This window comes from Pseudoliparis swirei, chromosome 1 (assembly GCF_029220125.1).
Source record: "Pseudoliparis swirei isolate HS2019 ecotype Mariana Trench chromosome 1, NWPU_hadal_v1, whole genome shotgun sequence".
Taxonomy (NCBI): Eukaryota; Metazoa; Chordata; class Actinopteri; order Perciformes; family Liparidae; genus Pseudoliparis; species Pseudoliparis swirei.
In genome coordinates this window covers 10,334,994-10,361,179 of record NC_079388.1, presented here as the reverse complement: position 1 = coordinate 10,361,179, position 26,186 = coordinate 10,334,994, and the positions used below count along the sequence as shown (strand labels likewise).

The 26,186-nt window shown below is 43.1% G+C and overlaps 1 protein-coding gene across 17 annotated transcripts in view; it reads right to left on the bottom strand.

The window, feature by feature from the left end:
- clasp2 (cytoplasmic linker associated protein 2) overlaps positions 1-25,117 on the bottom strand; it is a 53,007-nt gene extending 27,890 nt beyond the window's left edge. For 7 of the 17 annotated variants that reach the window (XM_056421960.1, XM_056421993.1, XM_056422009.1 and 4 more), the window contains exons 1-7: positions 24,201-25,115; positions 19,232-19,310; positions 14,717-14,820; positions 13,944-14,035; positions 12,690-12,765; positions 11,842-11,939; positions 8,135-8,205 (exon numbers count right to left, since the gene is read on the bottom strand). In XM_056421960.1, the coding sequence (XP_056277935.1) occupies positions 8,135-8,205; positions 11,842-11,939; positions 12,690-12,765; positions 13,944-14,035; positions 14,717-14,820; positions 19,232-19,310; positions 24,201-24,398 (718 nt within the window). In that variant the 5' untranslated portion in view covers positions 24,399-25,115. Of the gene's footprint in view, positions 1-8,134; positions 8,206-8,843; positions 9,154-11,841; positions 11,940-12,689; positions 12,766-13,943; positions 14,036-14,716; positions 14,821-19,231; positions 19,311-24,200 lie in introns of those variants that run through there. The other 10 variants (XM_056421931.1, XM_056421932.1, XM_056421937.1 and 7 more) reach the window with 3 other exon arrangements.
- Positions 25,118-26,186: the final 1,069 nt, after the last annotated feature.

Below are 26,186 nucleotides of genomic sequence, written 5' to 3'. Positions count from 1 at the left end.
ATGTATACTAAACTGTCCAACCATTATGCATGTAAACTACCCCAAATATTTGTATGGCTCAAAGTGAGCTTCAATCTCATAATTATTGTTTAATTATAAATCTAATGTGATGGAATACAGAGCAAAAATTAAACACTATATACTATGCACACACTACATTCAAGCCCACCTCCTGGATCTCATTATGTAATCTCACATTTTTATAATGTTTAGTCCTCCAATCAGATCACATGAGTGATACTTTTGTTTTTTTATTGAGATGTAATCGCACATCATCTTGCAAACCTGGCTTCTAAACGACTGCTTTGGCTCAGCATCAGGGTCAACGTTCAAGGGTCAAGAGGACTATCAGAACCCCCGCTGCAAAATAAACACCAATATGAGGCAGGTTCTTACATCCCTAAACATGCTGAGGAAAATACTGTGATGTGTAGAAGTACATTTGAGTACAAAGGCACTCAGAGATCTGAATGAATTAAGAGTATCAGATACCAGGTTAGCGAATTAAACCTTATTCTAACAAAACCCACGGGTGCATGAGCAATACTCGGTCATGCATCACGGTCCTAGCATTGATGAGCATCAATGTTTGCAGGATTCGCATCTCCCTCTTTTGTCTGTGGTCAGATCCCACGGGAGTAAATGCCACCGGGTGAAGGGTGGAGCAAAGACACTGGAGAGAGAAAGAGCGAGTGAGAGGAGAGAGGAGGGGAGGAGGGAGGGCGGGAGGGAGGGAGGGAGCGGCAGCAGACAGCACACATGCTGTTGCCATGGCGACCCGTGCAGACGAGCTTCTCATATGAACAGAGCAGTAAACAGGGAAAAGCTCTGTCCGTAAGCTTACTTGCACATATATTATATATATATATATATATCCAATTTAGTTTGGTGAACAGTTGGATTGAATGTTTATTAACTTACTCTGTGTTAGTTTATTAAATTAGGATTCTGGTTTAGTGGGGAGGAACCAGCACCATTAGTGCCTACAGACACCACGTTGCCAAATAACGTCACAACATGCAAACAACAAGTCTACACACACACACACACACACACACACACACACACACACACACACACACACACACACACACACACACACACACACACACACACACACACACACACACACACACACACACACACACACACACACACACACACACACACACACACACACACACACACACACGTATGAACAGAGAAATATAATTCAGCTCCATCGCGTACCAGATGGTGTTTCCATGGAAACTACGGGCTGTGATTCCCTCCTCTCTCCATTTCAGACGGACCAAAAAGAGAGAAGCTGACTGTCTTTAACATACAAATCTGATAGATGTCTAGAAATGATCAATCAGTGCTCAAATTAGAAGGCATTTCCAAAAACAAACATGCAACCAGTATCCTAATCCCTAATAATTTGTGTTCTTCTCGGCCAAAAACAACAAATATAAATCTACATGCAGGGAGACATGTATAATTGTTCCGTTTCTCGGTTCCTCTCTAAAGAGAAGAGGATGGAAGGAAAGCGGGTGATGAAATGAAGAATACAATTAAATAACAGATCTGTAAATACAAACGCACAAAAGAATATTCTGCTGTTACCACATGGTGGCAGCATCGGCTTTGTTCTCACCAAATTATTTCTATGGTTCAAGTGTTCCAAAAAACAACAACAACAACCTCCTCAAAACACAGAGGGTGAAAGCATCCCACTGCATTATGGCAGGAATAAGAGTGTTTTGTGGGTCCCAAGAATAACTTTACATCTTCCCCAAATCAATAGTAACCACTCATTCATGAGATGAAGTTGTATTTGAGGGTACACTTTGGAGCGGGAGCATTTCTGTCGCCTCTCTAAACAACAACGGCTGAGCCAGCGGCTTGCAGCCAACAGTGGCAACAGAGCACTGAGTGTTAACAGTCGTCACCTGAGGGGGAGCAGCGGGGTGGACGCTACACTATCGCCATGACGTTGTACATCTGGACAGTATTATCAGCTGTGCCTGACATTTAAGGACAGTGCAGAGGTCATGATCGAGCCACTGGGGCACGTTCACGCGTACAAAAGAACTAACAGAACGTGCGTGTCAACACAGCACTGAGAACGAGGAGGACGACCTCATTCTCTGCTCAGGTAGACTTACTTCACTACACCTTCACATAGCAAATAGTTATCTGCTGCCAATTTAATGCTCTGAATCCTGAATGTAGATATAGAACTTATTTATTCAAATAATAAAAATAAAAAAACTGACAACACTGAAATCAAGGTCAAGCCAAGAAAGTACCACCACCAAAAATAGTGCATATACGGAAAACAGTAAAACTTGAATACGGTTGCTTGCTTAAAAAATGATAATAATGATAATTTAGAATAGGGCTGCAACTAACGATTATTTTGATAATCGATTAATCTGTTGATTATTTTATCGATTAATCGATTAATCGGATAAAAAAAACAAAAACACTGTAATTTTCAATCCTTTATTCAAAACAGGGTCCGTACGGTCATGGAAAACCTGGAAAAGTCATGGCATTTTTAAATGGCTATTAGCAGGCCTAGAAAAGTAATTGAAAAAAATAAAATCCCAAAATATTTGGAAAAGTAATGCAAATTTGTTTTATTCAAATGTTAATTTACACGGTATATATACGGTATGCTTTGGAATTCTCATTGTTATTTTAAATACTACATCTTCTCACTTGTTCATGTCTACACAGAGTTTTCATTAAATGTTTAATCATGAAAATTTGGTTTAAAGTCATGGAAAGGTCCTGGAGATCCACTGGTCAGCATGTGTATGAACCTGTTCACTGGTCAGCATGTGGATGAACCCGTCACAAACAGACTGACAGCGGTTTACTCTCCTGAGTTTGCTATTTATGGAATAAACGCCTCATACGGTGAGGGGGCGTGGCTTATCTCCATTGCCTTTCTCCATGGAAAAATATTTTCAGCCATCTGCCACGGAATAAATAACCATGTTCTCTACGTTATACTCTTGTGGAAATGCCACACGTCGTGACATGTAGCGCCCTGGTGTCTGGGTTCATAACGTCACCCGGAGGCGCACTTAGCTCCGTGAATGTCTCCGACTACGTGAAGGATTTCCGCATCCAGCGCCACGTGAGCAGCAGCAGCCAATTAGATTCATCAACAGCGGAGCAGCTCAGCGCTGATTGGCTCTCACAACGCAGCGTTCCGTCTCTCCCTCCACTCTTGTTTCTCCTGCGCCGCTCTGCGCTCAAATCTACTTTGTTTACACTCCGTGACTTATTGAGCGCCGTAATAATCGCGCGACAACGAATCGATAATGAAATTCGTTGCCAACTATTTTAATAATCGATTTTTATCGATTCGTTGTTGCAGCCCTAATTTAGAAGGAACTTGTGTTCACATACTAGAAACAGTCTTGAGTCACAGGGAGACAGAAGAAGCCTTTCACTAAGGCAACACTACATGTGTTAATGAGATAACAGCGCTTCTGTTCGTATAAACCTTCTCATTATTATTATTCTAAACAAAGCTTGCATGACCTCAGTTAAACAGCGAAAGGGAAGAGATTTGGAGATTCGCTGTTTTAAAACATCAAAGCATCTCATCAGCTGGAGCATGGCAGTAGAAATGATCAAACTACAGCTACAAATCTCAACATGCGACTGAGAGCATACCAGTAATATATGTATTACACAGAGATCCTGTGTTTGTGCTGATCTGCTGTAATCTGAAGGGGAACTGACAACGTCACATAAATGACTTCTTGGCCTCGCGTAGCCAAGTATCAAGGGAGTAAAGTTGGGAAAAAAGTCCCAAATTAACACCGTAAGCAGAATACTTGGTCATTAAAAACTCAGTATTTAAGCCGCATTTGTCTTTACGAATGATTCAGTCCAAAGCGTTATGATCCATATCAGCAGTAGATCACTGAACCTGTGATCACCATGAGCCCTCTCCATTGTATTACAATCTATTTATTCGTACAGTGATTATAAGTGGACACATTGTAGGAAATGTTTGCAGCAAGGGCTACAATTTAAAAAATAAATAAAAAATTAGCACACAACATGTCAATACAGTACAGAAGTAAACAGAATGTAATAATAGGTTACGCACACACGCACATTTTGAGCCCTAATTTCCTCTTGGGGATTAATAAAGTATATATCTATCTATCTATCTATTCCAAGTCGAAAGGACAGATAAACCATAATATTCAGAGGAAAGCTTTGCCATGGCAACCAGCCGAGCCTGTAAACGGGGTCACGGTTTTCTTTCCAGAGCCGGAGATGCACTGAAGCAGAATGAGCATGTCTGCGAAAGAGAGAGCGAGTGTGTTTGTGTGCGTCAGTCCTCGTCAACACTGAGCTATGCAAGTAATGAAAGCTGCTACTGACGGTCAGTTTGCAAGGCACTAAATATATCTGGGCTTATATGTGACTAGGTGTATGTGTGTGTGTGTGTGTGTGTGTTCACACAAGCAAAATTGACAGGAAAAAATACCATTGAGTAATGCTTTACCTTCTTACACACAAACACAGGGAATATATATATATATACAAATATGTTATGATTTTTCTGTTGTGTAAGTAAGGGCTAAATTTGTCTCCATGAAATGAAAACTAACAACGTATCTATTATTAGAAGGAAAGTGCAAAAGTTATATCATTTGGTCAGCATAAAACTGTCCTGTAATCCTGGATGATATTAAGCGGCACAATGTGAAAGTCTCGGAGGAGTTGTTTTCAAAACAGCCAGAGAGAAGACAAGTTAATCATGTTTCATCTAAACTTAACACCCATCTCAACAAATGCCTTGTTCTGCCGTCACACTCGGATATATCCTTTGGTCCAATGTGGGGAAGCCCACTCTTCAAGACAAACAGAGCTCCAATGAACCTCATCTTCATCTCAAGCATCCGTCTCATGACAACGAGAGTCAGAAACAGGAAGGATGCCGACACAGAACTACACACACATGACATAATATTACTGCAACAGAAAGAGATGAAGCGGGAGAGCAAAGAGTAGGGTTAGGGTTACTTCACAGCAAAGTCACAGTATTATTCTGTTTTTAAGGGCACTTGGAAAATACCAGTGAAAAGCAATAATTGTAAGAAAAAGTTTTCTGCAATATCTAAACCAAACAAAATGGTGATTGTATATCAATACAAACAATGGTACGTCAAGTCTGAGCATTTGATTGGTTTGGGTAGCTTTGGGGCTACTGTTCTATGTAATTACCCATCTTTATTTCAAACATTTATCCAGAGAAAAACACACAGATTAAGACATGTAAATGTAGTTACATCTAAGCAAGTGCACTTGAATGAAAGTGCTTGGACTTTAAGCTGATTTCAACCAAAAACCACAAGCTTTTGTCTGAATACCAGCATCCAGATAAGATTGCACACACACACACACACACACACACACACACACACACACACACACACACACACACACACACACACACACACACACACACACACACACACACACACACACACACACACACACACACACACACACACACACACACACACACACACACACACACACACACACACACACACACACACACACACACACACACACTTACTTATGGATAGAGATTTGCTGTTGGCGTTGTCAGATTTCACTCCTCTCCTTCTGTCCTTCTCCTTTGTTTTCTCCTCCCTCTCTCATTTGTTCAATCTCTCTCTGTCTCGGTCATGATGAATTAGGGCGAGGCAGTGATAGGCACAGCGCTGTGACTCCCCTACTGCGAGAGATCTCTGTCAGCTTCTTCCCTCAAGCCTTTTCCCTCCCTCCCTCCATCCCTTCCTACCCCCTCTCTCCTGTTCTCGGAGCAACAGCTGCCTTTAACCCTTTACCGCAAACACAGAGTGCTGGCCTGAAAGAGATGTGGGGCAAGTAAGAACGAATGTGAGTGTGTGTGTTTAAGTGTGAAGATGATGATGTGAGAATTCTGAGCTGGTGTTTACAGGAAAACACCAGCGCACCCTCAGCGACACTCTTTAGTAGATTTTCTGGCCAAACAAGAGTCGACTGTGAGCCTCGGGCTGATCAGCGTCACAGAAGGCAGGAACAGGTCGAGGAAACTAACAGACTCCACCATTATTCTATACAACAGAGAGATTACGATTTTCATTGCATATGAATTTAGCGTTGTATTTTTATGGAGTACACACAAACTTAAAAGCTAAAACTGTAAAAATGCAGATAAAATTTCTTTCAACGGATAAATTAATTATCAAAAATAGTTGCAGATTACGTTTCTGTTGATAAACTCATCGACTAATCCTTTGAGCTGTAAAATGTGGCATCTTTTATTTTGGACTGTTGGTCAGTGAAAACAAGTTATGTGAAGAGGAAACGTTGGACTTTAGAAGAGCGTCGTGGGCATCCATCACCGATTTTGACATTTTTGTGATCGATTACGAAACAAATAATAAATTCCAGCCCACCTTGGCAGGGATGGGAATGAAACAACAATTAACAGATGTGTGACCAAACAAGATTGGCATGAACTACAAAAGAGAGAAGCTCAAGTACACTGGAGGTGGTGGCCAAAGCCAAACAGTCAGGCATGCAGCCAAGTTCACCGGGAGCGCATCTGTTGCCACTTTCACCCACTCAGGGATTAAGATATGCCATCAACACATACAATCAGATTACAAAGAGTTTTTAAAGGCTTTATCTAAAGATGCAGTGCTTTAGGTCGTTTCTTTCTAGTCAGAGCAGCAAGGGGAGTTGTCAGTGTGTCAGGTATGAAGGATGGTGAGTCTCAAGCATCAAGACATGTTTTATTGACCATCTACACCAATCTCTTGCTATTGTTTTCAATTTGTCGCTTGTTACAATGTTTACCCCCATGACATTCCTCCTCCCATTATAGATCACAAGTGATTTATGGCTGCCTAATTATCAAAATAGTATTGAAATTGCAATATGGCCTCCTGCGATTTTTAAATAGCAGGAGGTACAATATTTGTTGAAGGCCAACTGTGGGTCAAACACCATTTTAATTAAACATAGAAATCATCATTCCTTCCAAGAACCCAAATATCCAAAATAGCTGAATCCTACTAAACATATATAACAAGCACTGATTTCATACCCAGCAAACCACATGACGGAAGGCAAGAACACCGAGTAAAAAACAAAGCCTGGCTCTGGATCCTAGGGAGGGGGGAATTAAAAGTAACACTCCCTCCATCCTTCTGCTGCCACCAGACAGCATCATGGCAACGACACGCCCTGAGCTCGTCTGCACGTCTCTCCCTCCAAGTAAACAAACTGCAACTGGTGTTAGACAGATACTACCATAAGGCTGCCCTGTCAGTCTCTTACACGCAATGACATTCACAACAACAGACCGGAGTGACCCCGCAGAAACTTATACTCAACTTTTCTTCTGCCGATAGCAATTTCAGTTCTCTCACCTCTGGGTGTCTACTCATACCAAACACCAAACTGATAACACTGCTCTCTATTCCCACATTTAAAAAGTATTTACCGGCTGCAATTTGAATTATTGCTGTACAAGTTATTGTGTTATATTTGTACATCCTTATCAAACAATTAATTTGTTTGTGTAAACAGTGCAAGAGGAGCTAACAGCTTCTCTTGCCAAAAGACAAAAGAGACGCCTTTGTGGATTATATTTCAGTTAACATGTTTCACACATACACCTCATCATTAAGTGTGAAAATCACAATTCCAATACATAAAGGTGTCAGTAAATCTCAAAAGGGCTACTAAACCAACTTATATATTCTGAAGGGTGGAAATAACAAAGTGAAACATTGCTGTAAGAGGTGTCATCAATACACAAATCAGCTCCGGCTCAGCACACCAGAGTCACACGCAAAGACAGACAGATTAAACCATTAATCCTGTTAGGACCTCTTACTCATGGCAACACACTGACACAACCACCAGAGCACATGCAGATAAAGACATAAAGACACACACACACAGACACACAGACACACACACGCGCACACCAAAACCGTTTTCAAATCCACACCCAATACTCAAGAGTAAAATCCTCTGGACATCATGACTACACTTGGTGGTTCTCAGAGGCCGATAAAACTGTGGCAAAAATAAATGAGATGGCACTGACCGTGACCCGGGCTGAGAGCCATGTTGCCTGAATTCAAGGCTTCATCAAAACGAGTGAATAACGCCTGTAACCTGGAGAAGAAGAAGAAAAAATGTTAGAGCAAAACACGCAACAGAACGAATTAAATACATATAATTGCAGAATTGGATACATCAAAATGCGACTGAATTAGGAAATACATATATGCAATCGTCTTCATTGACAAAGACAACACACACACACACACACACACATTTGACATAGAGACAATCATGATGCTGTGAATCCCAAGTGAAAGTATCATCATCAGCAACATGAGGAGCGCCTGTCGGCAGGCGGGTGTCACCGATCATGCCAGTCACACGCATGAAGCTGCAGCAGCAAACACCCGGAGTCCTTCTGGCATCATGCTCAGCACCGAACGCACAAAAACACACAGAACCACACAGAACCACAAGCCGCATCAGCTCACCCCGTCTGCTTGTTAATAAAGCAAAGATCCATCCCAATGACAGTCAGCTCCAGCAAAAATAACATATTTGCATAAATAATAGCCTCACACATCACCTGCACACCGGGCGGTGTTGATACACGTTGATTACACATGATCAATGCTATGACAATAACACAACACAGACACAATGACCCACACCCTGTAACATGCCCGAATGTATCCTTGCCAAAGGGTTAGTCATGGATGTGAGCACACAAGAACAAGAGTCATACACACCGTCGTCTGTCTCTGTTTTTCTCTCTGTCTCTCGGTGTTGGTCCACAACTACAACACAGCTAAGCAGCTCCTGATCAGTGATGATTAGCGTTGCAATGGGCTGCTCCGCCGTGCAGCGTTTTCACGTGGCTCCTTCCCTCTCCCTAGCATACTAATGTGCCTATTCAGTTCAGAAACGGCGTAGCCTCAAGTCGTCTACATTCATCTGCCTCAGGATTTCCCAGTGGACTGATTAATAGGTTGCTGCGCAGCGTTGCCTTAGCTCCCATGCTAGTGACACACTCCGGTCCTCGGCTACCCTCAGCTCTTTGTATCCAACATGGTGCAGTGACTTTGAAAGACAGGGAGGGAGGGTGTCAGAGAGAGAGAGAGAGAGCGAGAGCGAGAGAGACCGAGGATCCGAACATACGACGAAAGCACCACCTACTGTCGTACATACGTATTGTATGCCAGGCACACACACAAACACACACACTGAGAAATCACCACAATATACAAAGAGTTACATCTCAGCTGGGCCATTGCATGTATGTCTGTGTGTGTTTGTGAGACAAATGGGGCCAGTTTGTGTGGCAGGCAGCAAAGAGATTCAGATACCCTTTACATAACCTCCCTCCCATTCCCAGACACACACTTGCCAGAGGGGGAGGGGCTGTACAGCTAGCGGCAGACAGAAAGCAACGCTGCTGCTCCTCCCCCTCTACGTCTCTCCTCACCCCACTTGCCTATATTCACTCCCTTTCTTCTATTGCTCTTTTTTACTTCAAATTCCCATCTCTTAATTCCAGGATCTCCTCGTCAGTTCGCACTGCCGCAGCGTTTACGCTGAGCCCTCAAACTGGGGTGGACACAGATCCACTGTCACCTCGACTTGTGTGCATATAGCAGGTGTACCGAATGGTCACTCAAGCAGCAAGTGGCCGGATAATAGGAAACAGTTGTCACAGGTTAATCCCACTTTACTGTTGACAGGGACTCAAGTCTACAACAGCACTTCCATTCAATCACTACTTGACTTTAGAAATACATTTACAATAAGTTAGAGCAATGCTTCTATAAAGTTACGTTTGAGTTAGTTTTAGGAATATGAATGATGTTTAAACTTCAATAACAATACTGATCAATACAACCATATGTATCAGAAACCCACACAAAGAAATCAAAGTAGTGCCTGATCTGATTCCAATGCAGGACAGAGTGAGCTGAGTTTAACTGCCGGGTCAGATGATCCTCGCTGACCAAATCAGACTGACTTCCAAAACAGGTTTAACCCGGGTCAGGTTCACTGTAGGATGAGCCATCTAATCTGACACAGGCTACCGCACACAGTGTAGTGTGTTGTGCTAACACTAACCAGATTAACCGACCGGAATGATGAAATTAAAATATATTCCAATCCTACTCTGAACAGTCTGGGACCTCTTCAGGGACAAACCAAATTTGGGGTAGTAGGATCCTGTATCATTCAACCAACACAGTTTGTAAACTACATATTTAACCTTTATTACAAGGCTGTCAAATTCACGAGACATAACAACCTGACAAACACTGATTTGATTTAAATAGATCTTTTAAACCTAAATCCGCCCATTCAAAAACTCAAAGACAAAAGTTTGCTTGTGTAAAACCAATGACAATTCAAAAAGCTAAAACTCTGACGTTACTAAAGCATACAGTGCACTCAATCCACAAAGACGCTCGCCAGCCCGCACAGCTCCTGAGGGCCAAACTGTCTTCATCAGGCTGATTGACAGAATGAATTTCCTAAACAGTGGGCTCTGGAAAGAAATTGGCATTGTTTTTACTTATGGATTGATTTTTATTCTCAAGACCGCTATGGAGGGCCAAACCAGCACACATTATGAAATGGTCTGTTCAATGAGACGGCTAAATTGTCCTGACCTGCATTCAAAAAATAATTATACTCATTAGTTACAGCCTCCAGGCTTACTTCATATGATTTGGTTAAGGAATGTAACTTTTCATACAAACACATTGTGGACCTGGATACGAGTTCAAGCTTTTTTGATTGAATGATTGAAAAGTAATATAATCCAGATATATCATGGATGTGATGCATCCCTTATGTTAAGGGATGGGATATAATACAAGTACTCTAAAAGTATGTCATCTCCGCACTTTTAGCCATTCTGCTTCCTCAAATACCATCTCCACCTCTCCACCTCTCCACCTCTCCACCTCTCCACCTCTCCACCTCTCCACCTCTCCACCTCTCCACCTCTCCACCTCATACTCTCAACCCTACTCTCTCTTTCTCTCCATAACCAAACACTAGCTCTACCAAGTTTATATGTCATCTGGTTAGCAAGACACTGGCCCGCAGCATTCCACCAGCAACCATTTACTACTTACACAAACACCCTCCACCATGTCTTCATACCAGTGCTACAATAGTACTAGTGAATACAGGAACAAAACGGTAAAAACTATTTGTATTCATCACCATTCATGCCAAAAGATAAAAATATTTTTACGATTATTTGATCCCCTGTACATTACATCTACAGAGGAACAAGCATTGGTATCAGACATAAGTCTCTGTATCAGTCAGACATACAGTGTGTATGAATCCCACATACACAGACAGCGTGTTTACACCGGACACAAACAGGCTTAATGTGTGCAAACATGATACAAGGCGAGACCACTCAGTGGACCTCTTTAGACACACACACACTTTCTACAATTTCTCCTCAACTCTGTTACTCCACCCAATGCCTTTGTACCCCGTCTTCCCCCTCCCCCAGTCAGTCAGCATTGTGCTCTGGATGAAAGTGCCTCTCTGTGGTTGTGAAGGGCAGAGTGGTGCATGGTGTGGCCTGGGACAAACTGAGTGCCAAGGCCACGGGACCCACAGGCCCCCCACATAACTCATCCTCTGCTGTGCAGAGGAGTAACACACGCACCCAAATACAAATATAAACAATGCTCACAAAGAGAGTGCTTATCAATAACTAACGCATAGAAAATAACTCACCGTGCAGCCGACAGACCTCTCCTGCCCAGGTCTGCTCGGACCTTCTCTCCAACGTGACGATAAACATCCACCAATGTTGCTATGGAGGCCTCACGTACCTACGGACAGCAGACATGAATCAATTTAAAAGTCCTGTGAGCGTGCAGACACACAGACACACAGACACACACACAGACACACAGACACAGCCACACACACACACACAGTGTATTCGTTACAATTATGATCAATTTACTTTAATAATTCGACACAGATTGCCCACCCTTAAATGGATTGAATTGAGAATAGAATTGAGCCCTCTCTCTCTCCACTGACGGGCATTGTTAGTGTGTAGCCAGCCAGGCAACGGCAACTTAACACTTGAACCTGTTCCCAATTGTTCTGTGGTGTATTGCAGCAACCCACCTTTAGTTAAGTCATACATTCCCCTGTGTTTTGCTTTAATCTCTGCGTCTCTCTCGCATTTGTCATGACGTCAGAGCCGGGTCGTGACAAACTCCACCGGAGGTTTAAAACCAACCTCTCTCTGTCCTTCTCCCTCACTTACTCACACATATTCAGCTGGTACTGCTGTGTGGGTTAATGGTTGGGTATTGGTGCACATGGTTCAGCAGTGGAGCTGGAGGGGACACTCTTCTGAGCCCATCTCCTCACTAATAACAGAGCTGCCTTCATGCCTGCCAACACACTCTGGATGCTGAGCACTAAACCCCAGGCTTAGCTACAGACTGATACAAGGAAGAAACCTAGGTCTTCTGCCCACTTTAACAAACACAGAAACTACAGTCGAAGCGGATCCCTCGGCATGTTGATCGTGCATCATATTGCTAAAGCACTGTGTCTCTTACCTGTGGGTTCTGGTCTCCGGTCAGAGAGCAGAGATGAGGAACTAGCTTACTGAGGCTCAGTGGCTGGGCTCCGTACCTGAAAAAGAGCCACAAAAAGGCGGCAAAATTATAAATATGACCTTGACTATAATTTAAATAACATTCTCATGAATGTGGGACATGCTTATATACTCAGGACTGGGAATTTCAGAAAGTCTGATGTAAACTGTGAATAGGATTTATGAACTCAGTTCACAAACATCAGTGCCAATAGCCCCACGCAGTGAAAGTATTAGTTTCTCCAGAGAGTTTGTGACAACTGTCTGAGGAGCATTTAGAAGTGCTGTCACACATCGACTTTCCAGTGATTATGGCAACAGTGTTTGTAGCCAGCCAAAACATTACAGCCGTGTTTGTGCCGTAAGAGGCGGTTAGGGGCCGCAACCGTCGTGAATTCAACCCTTAGTGGAGTTTAACCAGCAAGCCACAGGGCTCCTTTTCTTTTCCTTTCCCAGATGCGATCCCTTTGACCTCCTATCTCTAAATGGGCCGACATATTTACATAGTAGGAGGATACAGTCTCTTACAAATTAAACATTGAAAAGCAAGTCCTCCATCAGGTCTGACTTCTGAGCATGACACCATGTGAGGTGTCGGACCCGAGTGAATAGAAATTAGCGGACATGTAGGCTCTAAAGTATTTTAAAGTCACATGAGAAAAGCGGTGCCATTCGCAGCACGTGTGCCACCTCTAGACAGTCAAACCGGTAAGAAGATTAACCCTAGAGAAACGCTCATAGAAAGAAGTTCATAAAAACATATGGGAAAAAAGATGAATCAATCCCTCGGTTTGCAGATCAGGAAGTAACAAAAGATTCATGGCGTCAGTATCGGATTAAGATGGCAGAATCTCCATCAGAAATAAATCATAGAGTTGGTGTAAAGTAAGTACATTGAGATCAGACTAACCGGTCAGTTTGGTCTTTGTCAACTCTTTCGTTGATTAGTCGATTTAAATTATTTTCCAGAAACCTATGAGCACATCTCTGGTAAAAGTAATGCTTTAATATGATTATTTGTGGAAAACCTCAGTTTGATAGATACTCAGGATGACCTAATTGATTAGGTCAGTGGCATCCTTATTGTCAGGACTAACGTATGACACTCTGCCCACAAGATGAGAGAAAAAACGTCATCTACACATTATAGCTTTACAATGTATTCTTTCACATTTCAACCTGGAAGTGGTAAAGATGAAGAGGGCAAGATACTCACGTGGTGAGCGTGGCACTGAGACAGAGGCAGATTCCTTCTCGACTGCGGAAGTTCTTATGTTTAAAACCAGGAAGTAGCCTTTCCCAAACGTACTGGATGCAGAGAGGGAAATAAATGGGAGGGATGGGGGAGGGTGGGAGTGAGAGAAAGAATGTGGAAGTAGGAACGAGCAGGACTCATGCCAGAGACTCATCGGGGGATTGGGAAGATTATGGAGCGCAGATGAGGTCACAATCTGTGGAGATGTGCGTGTGTGTAGATAACTTAGAGTAGAGTAGAGATGTTGCCGGTGTAATTCCTTTGATACCCAGGAGAGGGAGCCCAACTAATAAAACCCCTCAGATATCATGACTATGTATTGATGTGGAGGTGGCTGTGATTTGTCCGCTGTTATTTTAAATAACTACAATAATTAAAGTTGATCTGAGGGTTGCTACATACTGGCTATTCCAACAGCTTCACACAATACAACACGGTTTTTCCACATCGAAACCTGTGATATTAGCTACAATCAGTTCCTGAATTTGAAGCACAACAGTCCTGAAAATAATAAGGCTCGACATCTAAATGATCTTGTTTGACCAAAAACAGACCCTCTGTTTGGAGGTCAGTCGTGTTCCATGTGGTGCTTGAAATGAATGGCTCAAAATAATAATTCAGCCGATATCCAGGTTTATTTCAAAGTTCATCTGACTATTTATCTGATCCTTATTACAAGAGGGTTCGTCAGGTCCCAAGGCCGACATATTTATGTGCTGGTCTGTGTGTCTCACCATGGGCGAGGCACTCTGCTCCATACAGCGAAGGATGACAGCTTGGCTGTTCTCCCTGACCTGGTCCTTCCCATCGCCCAGCCTGTCCACCAAAGCTGGCAAAACTACAGACAGGAAATAAGATGGAGGGAGAGAGTGACAGAGAGGTGAGTATGAAAAATGCAGTCTAATGTGCAGTATTTTTGTTACATCAAGGACATGAGAAATGATGCAGCACGTGACATTGAGCCTTTCCTGGATTTGAAGAACAAAGACAATCAAGACTGCCCCCAAGTGGAGCGCCTTTAAAACACATACATATACAAAGATACATGTTCATCATTAGTTACGGTCTGTCGGCATGTGAGAGAGAAAGACACAACAACATCGTGATGCAACAGCTTAAACCAGGGGTCCCCAAACTTTTTCCTGTGAGGGCCACATAACGTTTGCCTCGTCTGCTGGAGGGCCAGCCGGGGGTGCTAGTGATAAGTGAGTGTGCTCACCTATGCGCGCGCATCACGGCTCAGTGGTGCGCGCGCATCACTCACGCTCGCGTGCAGACAGCATTTAACGGAGCAGCGCGTGCGCTCTGATCGCTCTTTTAATGTAGTATCGATACTAAAAATATGGGGGGGGGGGGAATTACAGAGTGGGGGGTGGAGATTTCACCCTGTTATAATAGTAAGGATAACACTGGAGTAGATAAGCGTGTCTTCTTGTCTGATCAATACGCAACTGTGAGGTGCGCGAATGGACCGAGCGGCCAGCTGCTGATCACTCACTCAACAGCCCGACTTGCACGAGTAGACGGTGCACCGAAGACTCATTTTGACCCAGGAAAAATCCTGGATGCGCGCGCCACTCGCTGTGAGTGCATGCACGTGCAGACAGCATTTAACGGAGCGAAGCAGCGCGTGCGCTCTGATCGCTCTTTTAATGAAGTATCGATACTAAAAATATGCTAAATCACATCGTTTTTAACGTACGGGTACTTTGTTAGTATCGCTACACCGTGCAGCGTGACGGCAGCAGATGTAGCGGACTAACATCCAAGCTAACCTAACTTCCCAAACGCTGTGGACATCTGAACGCTGATTGGCCGAGACGCGACACGTCCCATCAAATATGTTCTATTGCAAAGAGCACCACTCCACATTTTCTCCACGTCTCACTGCAATCTCAACGGCAGCGGGCCAGGTGAAAAAAATAATAAATCGGAACGCGTCTCTGGTATTGTTCAGGGGGCCGGTCCACATGGGGAGGCGGGCCGCATCCGGCCCGCGGGCCGTAGTTTGGGGACCACTGGCTTAAACAATACCATCATCGACACAAAGGCTCCGATGAGTTGCGGCGGAGAGAACACAAGAAATGGACCGTGACTAAAATAATGTCAAGATTATCAACGGCTCTCGTGTCAGTTTCGCTTTATTAAAACACACAACTGCTCACATGTTTCCAGTTAAAATGAACATGGTCATTTCTTTTGAGTCAATCACACTTACAGGGTCCTGCTTTCTAGTTGCTCAGGAAGAACTAATGGGATGCACACGCACACACACACAAACACACACAAGCATGGGGGAGTAATTTCATCTGTCCTTTTATTGTGCTGTCTGTCTGTGTGTGTGTGTGAGTGTGCGCGCGCGCGTGCGTGTGTGTGTGTGTGCTAACGTGCGTACATAATGTTACAACAGCTGGTTGCCTTGGTAACAAGGACAATACCCTCAAACAGAAAAAATGACAGGGTGACATTGTTGCCCCCGATGTCATCTACTGTAGTGAACACACACACACACACACACTTAAAAAATGAGGATCAAACTGGCACACAGCTGCTGGGCCAATCACGGCACTTTATTTGACCCGTCACGTTGTAAACAACAAAGTATTATTGGTCAAATGACTGGCTTTAGTGATCTGCAAGTTTCACTTCCACTTCACATCTAGAATTTACTTTGCAAGGTAGCGAACGGCACTGGGTTAAAGTGCACACAGAAACGACGTAATGGAAGCAGCCTGGAGTCAGTCCTGTAGATCAATACAATCGCTCAGTCGCAATGATCTCATCTTCCTGTCCTCTGTGTACGTGTGTGTGAGATGGAGAGGAAGCACAGGAAAGGAGAGATGAAAATCAAACGGAGGGAGCAAGATTCCAGAGCCAGTGGTGGCTCAGATGTGTTTTAACTAGGGCTGTCAGCGTTAACGCGTTAATCTATGCGATTAATTTGGCCGCGTTAACGCACTAAAATATTTTAACGCAATTAACGCAAGTTTTTTTTTTTTTTTTTTTTTAAACCGCGGCAGTACGGTTTGACACTGTTTCCGTTTTTAAAACAATCATTTCTCCGCGAAAATAAGGATCATAAATCAGTTTAACTCGTGGATGAATCAGTCGGGTTTCCTCCTGCTCCTTCCTCCCGTCTCCCCCTCTGATACACAGAGGAACGGAGGGCGACTTGTCGGGGGACGCGGCGCGGAAAGAACTCGTCACACGAAACCTTCACCGTGATTGGTCAATCTGTTTGTCTGTCAACATTTCGGGGGAAATAAAACCAATGAACACTCAGTAAATCACAAAGGACCTCCCACTTCACAGGTTAGGCTCATTTAGCAGCCTGTCAGTCAGAGAACCAGAGGACACGCGCGAGGACAATGAGGCTCATTTCAGAGCTGAGATTGTTCTGGAATGTTTGATGTAGAACACGTGGGGGTGTGTCCCATGCAAAAGACTTTAAACGGTGAATTTAATTTATTTTGTAAAATGTATAAAATGCCCCCAGCCTCCAGAGGGTTAACGTGACATATTTGAATGTCAGTCAGTTACCAAGGCCACTGGTTCTGCTGCTGTTCAATGTTAAAGATGACAGGACCAATGGGGTCTCAATATACTTCTTTTTTTTACTAATCTGATGTTTCACTGAAGAAAATTTTTATCATCCACGATATTAAATACCTCGCTGGCACTGTATATGTAGGAGCCTCTTTGAAAACACAGCTCTGTGTGAAGTTTTGTCTTTAAAAAGAAGGGAAACACTTTTAACCCTTGTGTTGCCTTCGGGTCATTTTGACCCGATTAAATATTACACCCTCCCCCGGCCTTTGGGTCATTTTGACCCGATTCAATGTTTAACCCTCCTGTTACCTTTATATTTACTAACATATTTTACCCTTTGGGTTCAATTTGACGCCAGCAATTAAAACCTCCAGAAAATTATTAGAATTAATATTGTTTTCCAAGTTTAAGTGTGAGGCACTTTATGTTTGTTTGTTGACGACCGAAAGAACACCGACATTAAACATTGAATGGGGTCAAATTAACCAAGGCGGCAGGAGGGTGTATATTGATTCGGGTCAAAATGACCCGAAGGCAACACAAGGGTTAAACGGTGAATTTTTTTTGTTTGTAAAATGTATAAAATGAGCCCAGCCTCCAGAGGGTTAACGTGACATATTTGAATGTCAGTCAGTTATCAAGGCCACTGGTTCTGCTGTGTTCAATGTTAAAGATGACAGGACCAATGGGGTCTCAATATACTTCTTTTCTTTTTACGAATCTGATGTTTCACTGAAGAAACAATTTATCATCCACGATATTAAATACCTCGCTGGCACTGTATATGTAGGAGCCTCTTTGAAAACACAGCTCTGTGTGAAGTTTTGTCTTTAAAAAGAATGAACTTTTAACTTTGAACTTTTAATTGCGATTAATCGCAATTAATCGCGATTAATTAATCGCAATTTCAAAATGTGCGATTAATTAGTTAATTTTTTTTAATCGATTGACAGCCCTAGTTTTAACACACACACACACACACACATATTGTGTACGTGTATTTGTGTGAGTGTGTGATGGCAGACTTTGCACTGTGTGACAGGTCCAGTCATCCCAGAGTGAGTATGTTTGTTGGTGACCGGAGCCAGTCTGGCTGACAAAGACAGCTGGTGACACCTTCAGTGGGTGCACACACACAAGGGCTGGCACTGGCATCACACACACATACACATTCACACAGCATGAAATCTAACACAGGATTCAGTGCATGAGGTCATATCAATGTGAGGCGTGTTTTGGGTTGTAGCAGACCGAGCAGCAGCATGACGGACAATTCAGATCCTAAATATAGAGACGAAAAGATGTACAGTAGAGTGGTGCTGCCGGTCGGTCTCAGAGGAACCACAAAGTGGAAGTGAGGAACAAAATGGAAGATGAAAATGCTGCAGAGTCTATCCCATAATACAAAAAAACATTACTTCAGTGTATGTTTCTTGGGTACAATTGGGGAAATAGTAACGATTGCTGGTATTTATTAGCCCTCGCTGCTTAAGACCAGGAAAGGATGCGGCAGCAAATATTGACCTTTGAGTCGGATGAATAGAACAAAGAAAGACATCCGTATAATCTATGTTTTAAAGAAGCACTTCGTTGTTTGTGTCCAGGCTTCGTTTTAGAACAAAATAACAATGAATGAGTTTCACTGTAAATTGAGCATAACCTAAATAACCTTCAGGGTGGGGATAAGTTTGATATCTCACCTGTGGCCAGGTATCCTCTGAAACGCTCTCCCAGGCGGTCCACAAACGCACCGCAGATGTCTATCCCCACCAAAGCCACCTAAGGAACAGGGGGAGAAACAGTATCGGTTCAGCTATGCAATATTTAACAGCAGTTTCCTGTACATTTCATGACAACTGTCTGCTTACAGCGGCAGCATTGATAGGAAACCACGGGAGCCGAGGATTTTGACAACATTTTAAGTCCAATCTTGGCAATTTATATGGATTTTAACAAATACGGAATCAAACGTTCTTTGAGGTTTCCTGACTCAGCGAAAAGCACAGGCTGTGTGTGATGGGTAATGTTGTCATGTTCAATTCAGAAGATTCAGGCCGTCAGTCTGCCAACAGGTTTGCTCTTTATACTATCCATTTCCCCAAATCTAGATATGTGGATGTGCCCTGTCATGTGACAGAACTGTACTCAACAGTGACTGGTAACAGCAAACAGCTTTAGAAGAGGAACATCATTTTACTATCGAGCCACTTGAGTCACAGAGAAAGAAATGTTAAAAGATACAACGATGGAAATATTGGGATTACAAAACAGCAGAATGCAAATTAAAATGTTATTCTGAAAGCCAGACGTCCACGTTGGAGATCTTTTATATTTCCCACGACTTGCTGCTCGCACACCGTTCGCACAATTGGATCGAGTGTTTTATTGGTGTGCTGTGTAATGCGTGTTGTATGTACCGTTGCTCTACATTGAGAACCCAGAGACAAAGTTCCACTGAGGTGGACAATGAAGTCAATAGTATATTGTTTTCTACCACTTCACTCCCTCTGCAGGTTAAAGAGGTTGTCCATCGACGGTGCTTCTAGTACCTGGTGATAATTTAGTGACATGGGGCCGCAGACTGAATGAGCAGCACACAATGTACAGTGTACAATATTCACACTGAGCTGCTGAGATTTTCCATCCACCTTTTGAGTTGAATGGAAAAAACAGAAATGCAATACAAAGATTTTAACCCTTGAAGATCATCCTTGAATCCCCACTCTGTCCCAAAATAAATGCACATATCAGCACGTAATCAGTCAGGGATGATACCCAAACCAGCTCCTTTCATTGGTGAAGAACAGTTCGACGGGCAGTGGAAAGCTCAAAAAAACCTAACAGTGAACTTTCCAAACTCTGAAGAAGGCTGATGTAAAAAATGTGTTAGTATGGATAAAGAGATAAAAGTCTTAGAAACTAACTCAAATGTCCTATTTGAGTTACTGTGGCAAAAGGAACTGTGTGTCAACAGCTGTGGCTCTCTTGCATTCTGTAACCTTGTTGTGCCCTCTTTACTCCATCTGCATTACAGCAGACAATGGCATCAGTTTTGAAATGTGGTAAAAAGTCAAATGACTTCCAGATATCAACATTGGTACACTGAAGTCATGCTTTCTGGGACAGTGCCCTTACTCCTCTATTGTCGATCATCACTGTCATTTGGCTCAGTCTCAAATCTAAAAAGAAAATCTGTGTTGTGATGTGACTCGTAGGGAACGGTAGACTGGGTTTTTGTCGAGTGGTTAAGTTTTCCACTGTTTCTGATTAGGATCACAACCCACACTGCGATGTACTCCTGGAATGCTTGTTTTGGCAGCGGTGCGGTAAAATAGAGCAGCCAAAAAAGAAAATCCGTAAAAACATTATTCTCCAGACTCCTCTGCCTTGAGTCGAGAGCCAGACTACAGTTTCCCCCCCTTATTTAGTCAAAGGAAGAGCACAGCCAGGTAAACACATAAATAAAAAAAGGGGGCGGATTGGGGAGATGCTGAAAAGTACTGGGACGACGGCCAAGCATTACCACAGAAAACTAGAATCACCTTGTGAAGAAACATGAGCTCTAGGTCACTATGATGACTCCCTCATTCTGACCTAAAGTAGGGGGGAGGGAGGAAAAACAGCAGGAGAAGGAAGAAACAGCACAGGAAGGAAGGAGCCCTGAGGCCTCCCCCCCTCCACAGCCACACGTCATCTTGATATGGAGAGAGTCTAATCTGTCTCCCTTGGACAGGAGAACATGGATATGGGGAGGTGTTCTCCTTCAGGTAAAAGTCTGACTAGGGGTGAGGAGGGAGTGAGGGAGACAAGAAGGAAATACAACATCAGATGGGCTTTTGGGCATCATCGCAAATAATAATAACCATCGGCGATGTGGACCAAGCGATGTCTAGAAGGACATTGCTGCATCTCTAGACTAAACCTTCAAAACATCAGTGTGACTGAGGTATGCTGGCGGAAAGAAAACCTGTACATATTTAGCCCATGAATGGCTCTTTGTGAAGACTTGAAGGTGGGAGCGTGTGGGGACTTAGCCTCCTAATGCGCATACCATGTACCGGGTTTATTCTGGATTATAGAGCAGCCTGAAGTGATTTAAAGGTCCAGGGTTCAGGCAACAACTTTTGAGAGCCAACAAAATGTGCAAAGATGGAGCTTAGTTGAAACCATTACACCATTAAGCTACAATTACACCATTAATCTAAGGGTGGTGCCCACCATTACTGAGGATGGTGGCAAGAGAATGGTAAAGAAAAATCATAACTTAATTTTCTGCATTTGATCTTAAATATTTGACCAGACAATAATAAGCACCTGGAGTTCTTACCGATAACACTTATATACTCATAATAAAAGCAGTAAAGCACCAAACAATGTGGAAGGTTTCTACTATGAAGCACCTGTAGGAAGCGTTGAGTTTACAGGAATAGCAGGTTTAGAGAAATATAGAAAAACAACAACATATTGATGCTTTATTGGATACATTTAACCAATAAATGCTCACTGTAGAGTGTGTGCACTGTATCCCACAGTTTGCATCGTGATAAATAGTGTATCATGGTTTTCATGTAAAACATAATTACAAATACTTGACACGCAATCTCAAATCTAAACAAAAACAATGTTTCTGGTCAGGCCTGCCTGGGAGCACCAACCCTCCATCAGTACAGTCATCTGGCTCGGCTGCCCATCAATGCTGCATGCAGTATTAATGCCCTCTGTTTTCATGTCTGGGACGATGCGAGAGCTAAGCGAATGAGAGGAATCTTCTGTGTTACCGACTGAACGAGGAGCGAGGGTGAAAGATGTAAGGGGAAAAAGAGAGATCCAGACACACACACACACACACGTGAAATGTGGTGATGAAGAGGGCTGTGGAACTGATGGTCGCCCTTTTCGAACATTTTATGTATTAATGAGTCCAGACTTGTGATTTTAACTCACCTACACATACCCTATTTATTCCTCCAGTTCTGGATTCACCCTCTTTTTCTCCATCATCAGTCAACACTGCATCATATGTTTATTACATACTGTGTGTGGACTCAGTCCGCATCTTGTTCACGGCTAACTTTTTCGTCCTTTGGCCTAACAGGCAACCACTCAGCATCACTAAAAGCCGTCTGAATGAGGCCTCCGGGGGGGGGGGGGGGGGTCACAACTCATCTGCTCATCCCTGCCTGACAGAGCTCATGTTACTGTATGCGTCTTACACGAGAAGGAACAAATCTCAACAAAGGGACACGTAGCGTGTTAACGCTGGAGATTAAATTATTCTACTTAGATTTAAGAGGTGGCAATGGTTGACTATTTCACATCAAACATGTTGAGTCTGCTCAGTCCTTTCAGAGGATGCCAGAAAACTGCATCATGTAACCACATTCATCGATCAATTGATCTAGGAGTCTAAATAGCAAACTGTTTTACCGTTTCTTTGAATTTCTAGTTACCTCATATAATCACGTACACCACACTATTGGAGCCGTGTATTTGTTATAAGGGGCTAGATGCCAGAGCATGATGGGAGTGTGCACTCTGTAATAATTCAGAAATCGTATGCTGCTTAGGAGGTAAATTGTTGAAAGCTTAACCTAATAAGTTATGTCTTTGTTTGTCAATGGCAGAAAACAAATGCTCAATGAAGTTGGATTGTTTTTTGAAATTACAGTTGGCAAATGAAATAGTAGTAAATGGAAATTAGTTTATCAAGTTGTATTAACAGGGTTATGACAACAAATAGGCAAACAAGAGACTAAGAGAGCATGCTTTCTTTATGCTGAATGTAAAATGTCCACACTCGTACAGTCTTGCTGAGTCAGTGCAGACAATTTCAAACAGTAAAAAAAAAATGACTCAGGCTTCAAATTTCAGCCTTCTGTGAAAAACATCTGACCGTTTTGTCTCGCCGTCTGGTTCGGGATGATACGTTGGCAAACAATTCACATTCCAACGTATCTGAGATATGACAAATAGTGCAGACAAAGCTTCCACAAAAACACACAAAGCATGAAGCAGAAGAGAGGATGGGAAGAAAAAAATGTGAAACGGGAAAAAGAGATCTCTGTATGTGTGAGTGAGGGAGAGAAAAAGAGAGCGAGCGATGGAGAAAGCAGAAGGGGACAACAATGAGTCTGCTAACCCCTCCCCCATCCCATCCAGTGCTCCAGTAGTCCACAGACCTGACAATGGATCCCCGTCAACGCATCAGACAATTCAACAATATAAACTAACAACCACGGGGAATGTCCTGCAAAAGCCCGACTCTGTCACTGGAATATCATTTTAAATTGTAGGAATAGACTACGAGAAACACACACAACCGTAAGCTTTTTTTTAGGTTTGGTAAGATGTGCTGTACACAAAACTGCCAATTAATGTGTATCTTCTGACTCAGCCAGATAAGATAAGATAAAAAGGGGTACCAGTTTGGTCAGGGAGATGCTGTAGTCCTCTCAGACCACTTAGGGGATGACAGCTCGTTTGAAAAGCCATTTATTTGCTCAAGTTCATTGCATTGAAACAATACTCTTTGCACGCATCACATAATTCCCATTGCTGCCCCATCTTCCAGCTCAACGGGTAAACTGGTGTAAACTAATTAATGAGCAGCCCGAGAGGATGACTGCTGTAGTGACACTGCGATAACCTGATAAGAGGATGAGCTCTCACCTTGAAATTGCTGGAGTTCACCCATCCCGTCAGCTCATCCATGGTCTTATCCAGGCGGGGTTTGTCCTGCTCCACGTCCGGGGAGCGGCTCGGGTCATTGAGGTAGTCAATGAGCTCCTGGCCGACCTGCAACCTACGGGTAACATCTTTCTGCACTACCTGCTGGTAAAAATAGTCCATGGTGTCATGATCCTCCATTGGGCACTCAGTGCCGTGTGGCCAGCAACTGAAGCCGGCCGAAGACAGGAGACAGTGGTCAGTGAGACGGAGTGATGTGGACCGAAAGCGGGTTTAACTTTAGTTCCGTGGAGGGTCCGGGAGCCTGGACTGTGTCTGACTGATGTTTGATCATCAACATGCAATCCTTCATAGAAAAATACTTTAGCGCTCACAGAAAAAGATCCACTTTATACGACAAAGACGTAGCTCGCTCGCTTCCTTATTAGGTTGAAATAAAACTGCTAGAAAGTTTAGGAGACGTGTCACTCTGGTGGCCCTGCGCGGCTTCCTTCAATGAATCAACATCAAAACGAGCCAGCGAACCCGGTTGTCTAATTGTTATGCTAACAGACACAGCAGCTAGCTGGTTAGCACAGCGACCCCAAACAAGGATGAACTGCTCCCGTCAGCTAGCTAGCTCACGTTAGTTTCCCTCAGGCCTCGCGCCCGGCTCCACTTCGCCTTTTTATTCCATGACCACGGGCTGTAAAAGTCTGCTGGGCTTTCAGCCGTCGACTCAACGGGCGGTAAAGTTGCACCGAACGTCCACAAAGAGGGCTCAACTCCAGTCCCGCCGTAACTGGTTTCACTTTAATCCAGTAATAATCGCGGCCGCCACTAAACCCGTTAAGAGGCGCTGAAAGCTCGCGCGCTGCCGGTGACTGCGATTCACCAGGAGGAGCAACCGATCAACGATCCGGCCCAAGGGTCCTCGGCCGCCGCACAGCTAACCAGCAGAATGCCTGATGGGAAAGGACGAATTACCAGATGTGCTGTGGACCTCGCTTGAGCCTAAATAAGGGCATTGATTCACTAAGTAAGTTTAAACATGAACTATGTGTTTGATCCATTTTGGCTCGATAATGTATGTTTTCCGTGAAAGAGTCATGAACCAAACAGACCGCACTCTCGATGTGGGCGTGTCTGCCGTCTCCGCGGCTCTTGGGTGACATCTAGCGGTTTAGCTAAGATGTTGCCTGTTTTCAGTTTGCCGCAGTTTACTTTTTATAAACTACTCTTTAGATATTAGGACACGACATCTTACACTTGCAGAGACAAAGCACATTTACTATTCGTCACTTTATTTATTAATTTCTTTATTTTTCTCATAATTTCTTTATTTTCTTAAACATATAACAGCTGTCAAAGGGAGGGCATTAGTATCACAGCAGTCACGTCCGTCATGTATCCATCTGAGTCTTTTCTCATATGTCTGTCTGCTCTCATTGTTTCAGTCATATCCATTGTCCTGCCAATCTCCCCAGTCTTTGAGCACATAGCACATGCCAGTCTCTTGTTCCTCGCTAAAATGTGAGCTACTTTTATTTTGTTGTATTTCCAGTGCTCTTTGATATTTCATGCCAAATACATGTGTAAATCTGCATGGCAAGACAGATAATGTTGAGATCCTGTCAATAAGAGGGAGTGTCTGTAGAGAGTGAACCAGCTGTTGGTTCTGAGGCTTTTCAGTCACTGTATTCCTGCTATGGCATATGTTTTGTAGAATTAGATGAGTGGAAATTTGACGCTGATTAATATAGATTAGACCAGATCTATGTTAAATGTTATTTATACGATCTATTTCGAACTTATTTAATGTTTTATATCATGTGCTGCTTTATTAAGCGAGTGGAGTTCTTTATATCCTACATAAGAAATTTCCCCCTGGGGATGAATAAAGTAAAATATAATCTAATAGTCAATAAATTGCCAATTGCACAAAACTTCACCAAATTAACTGTCAAATACATAAATTATTTTTGATTG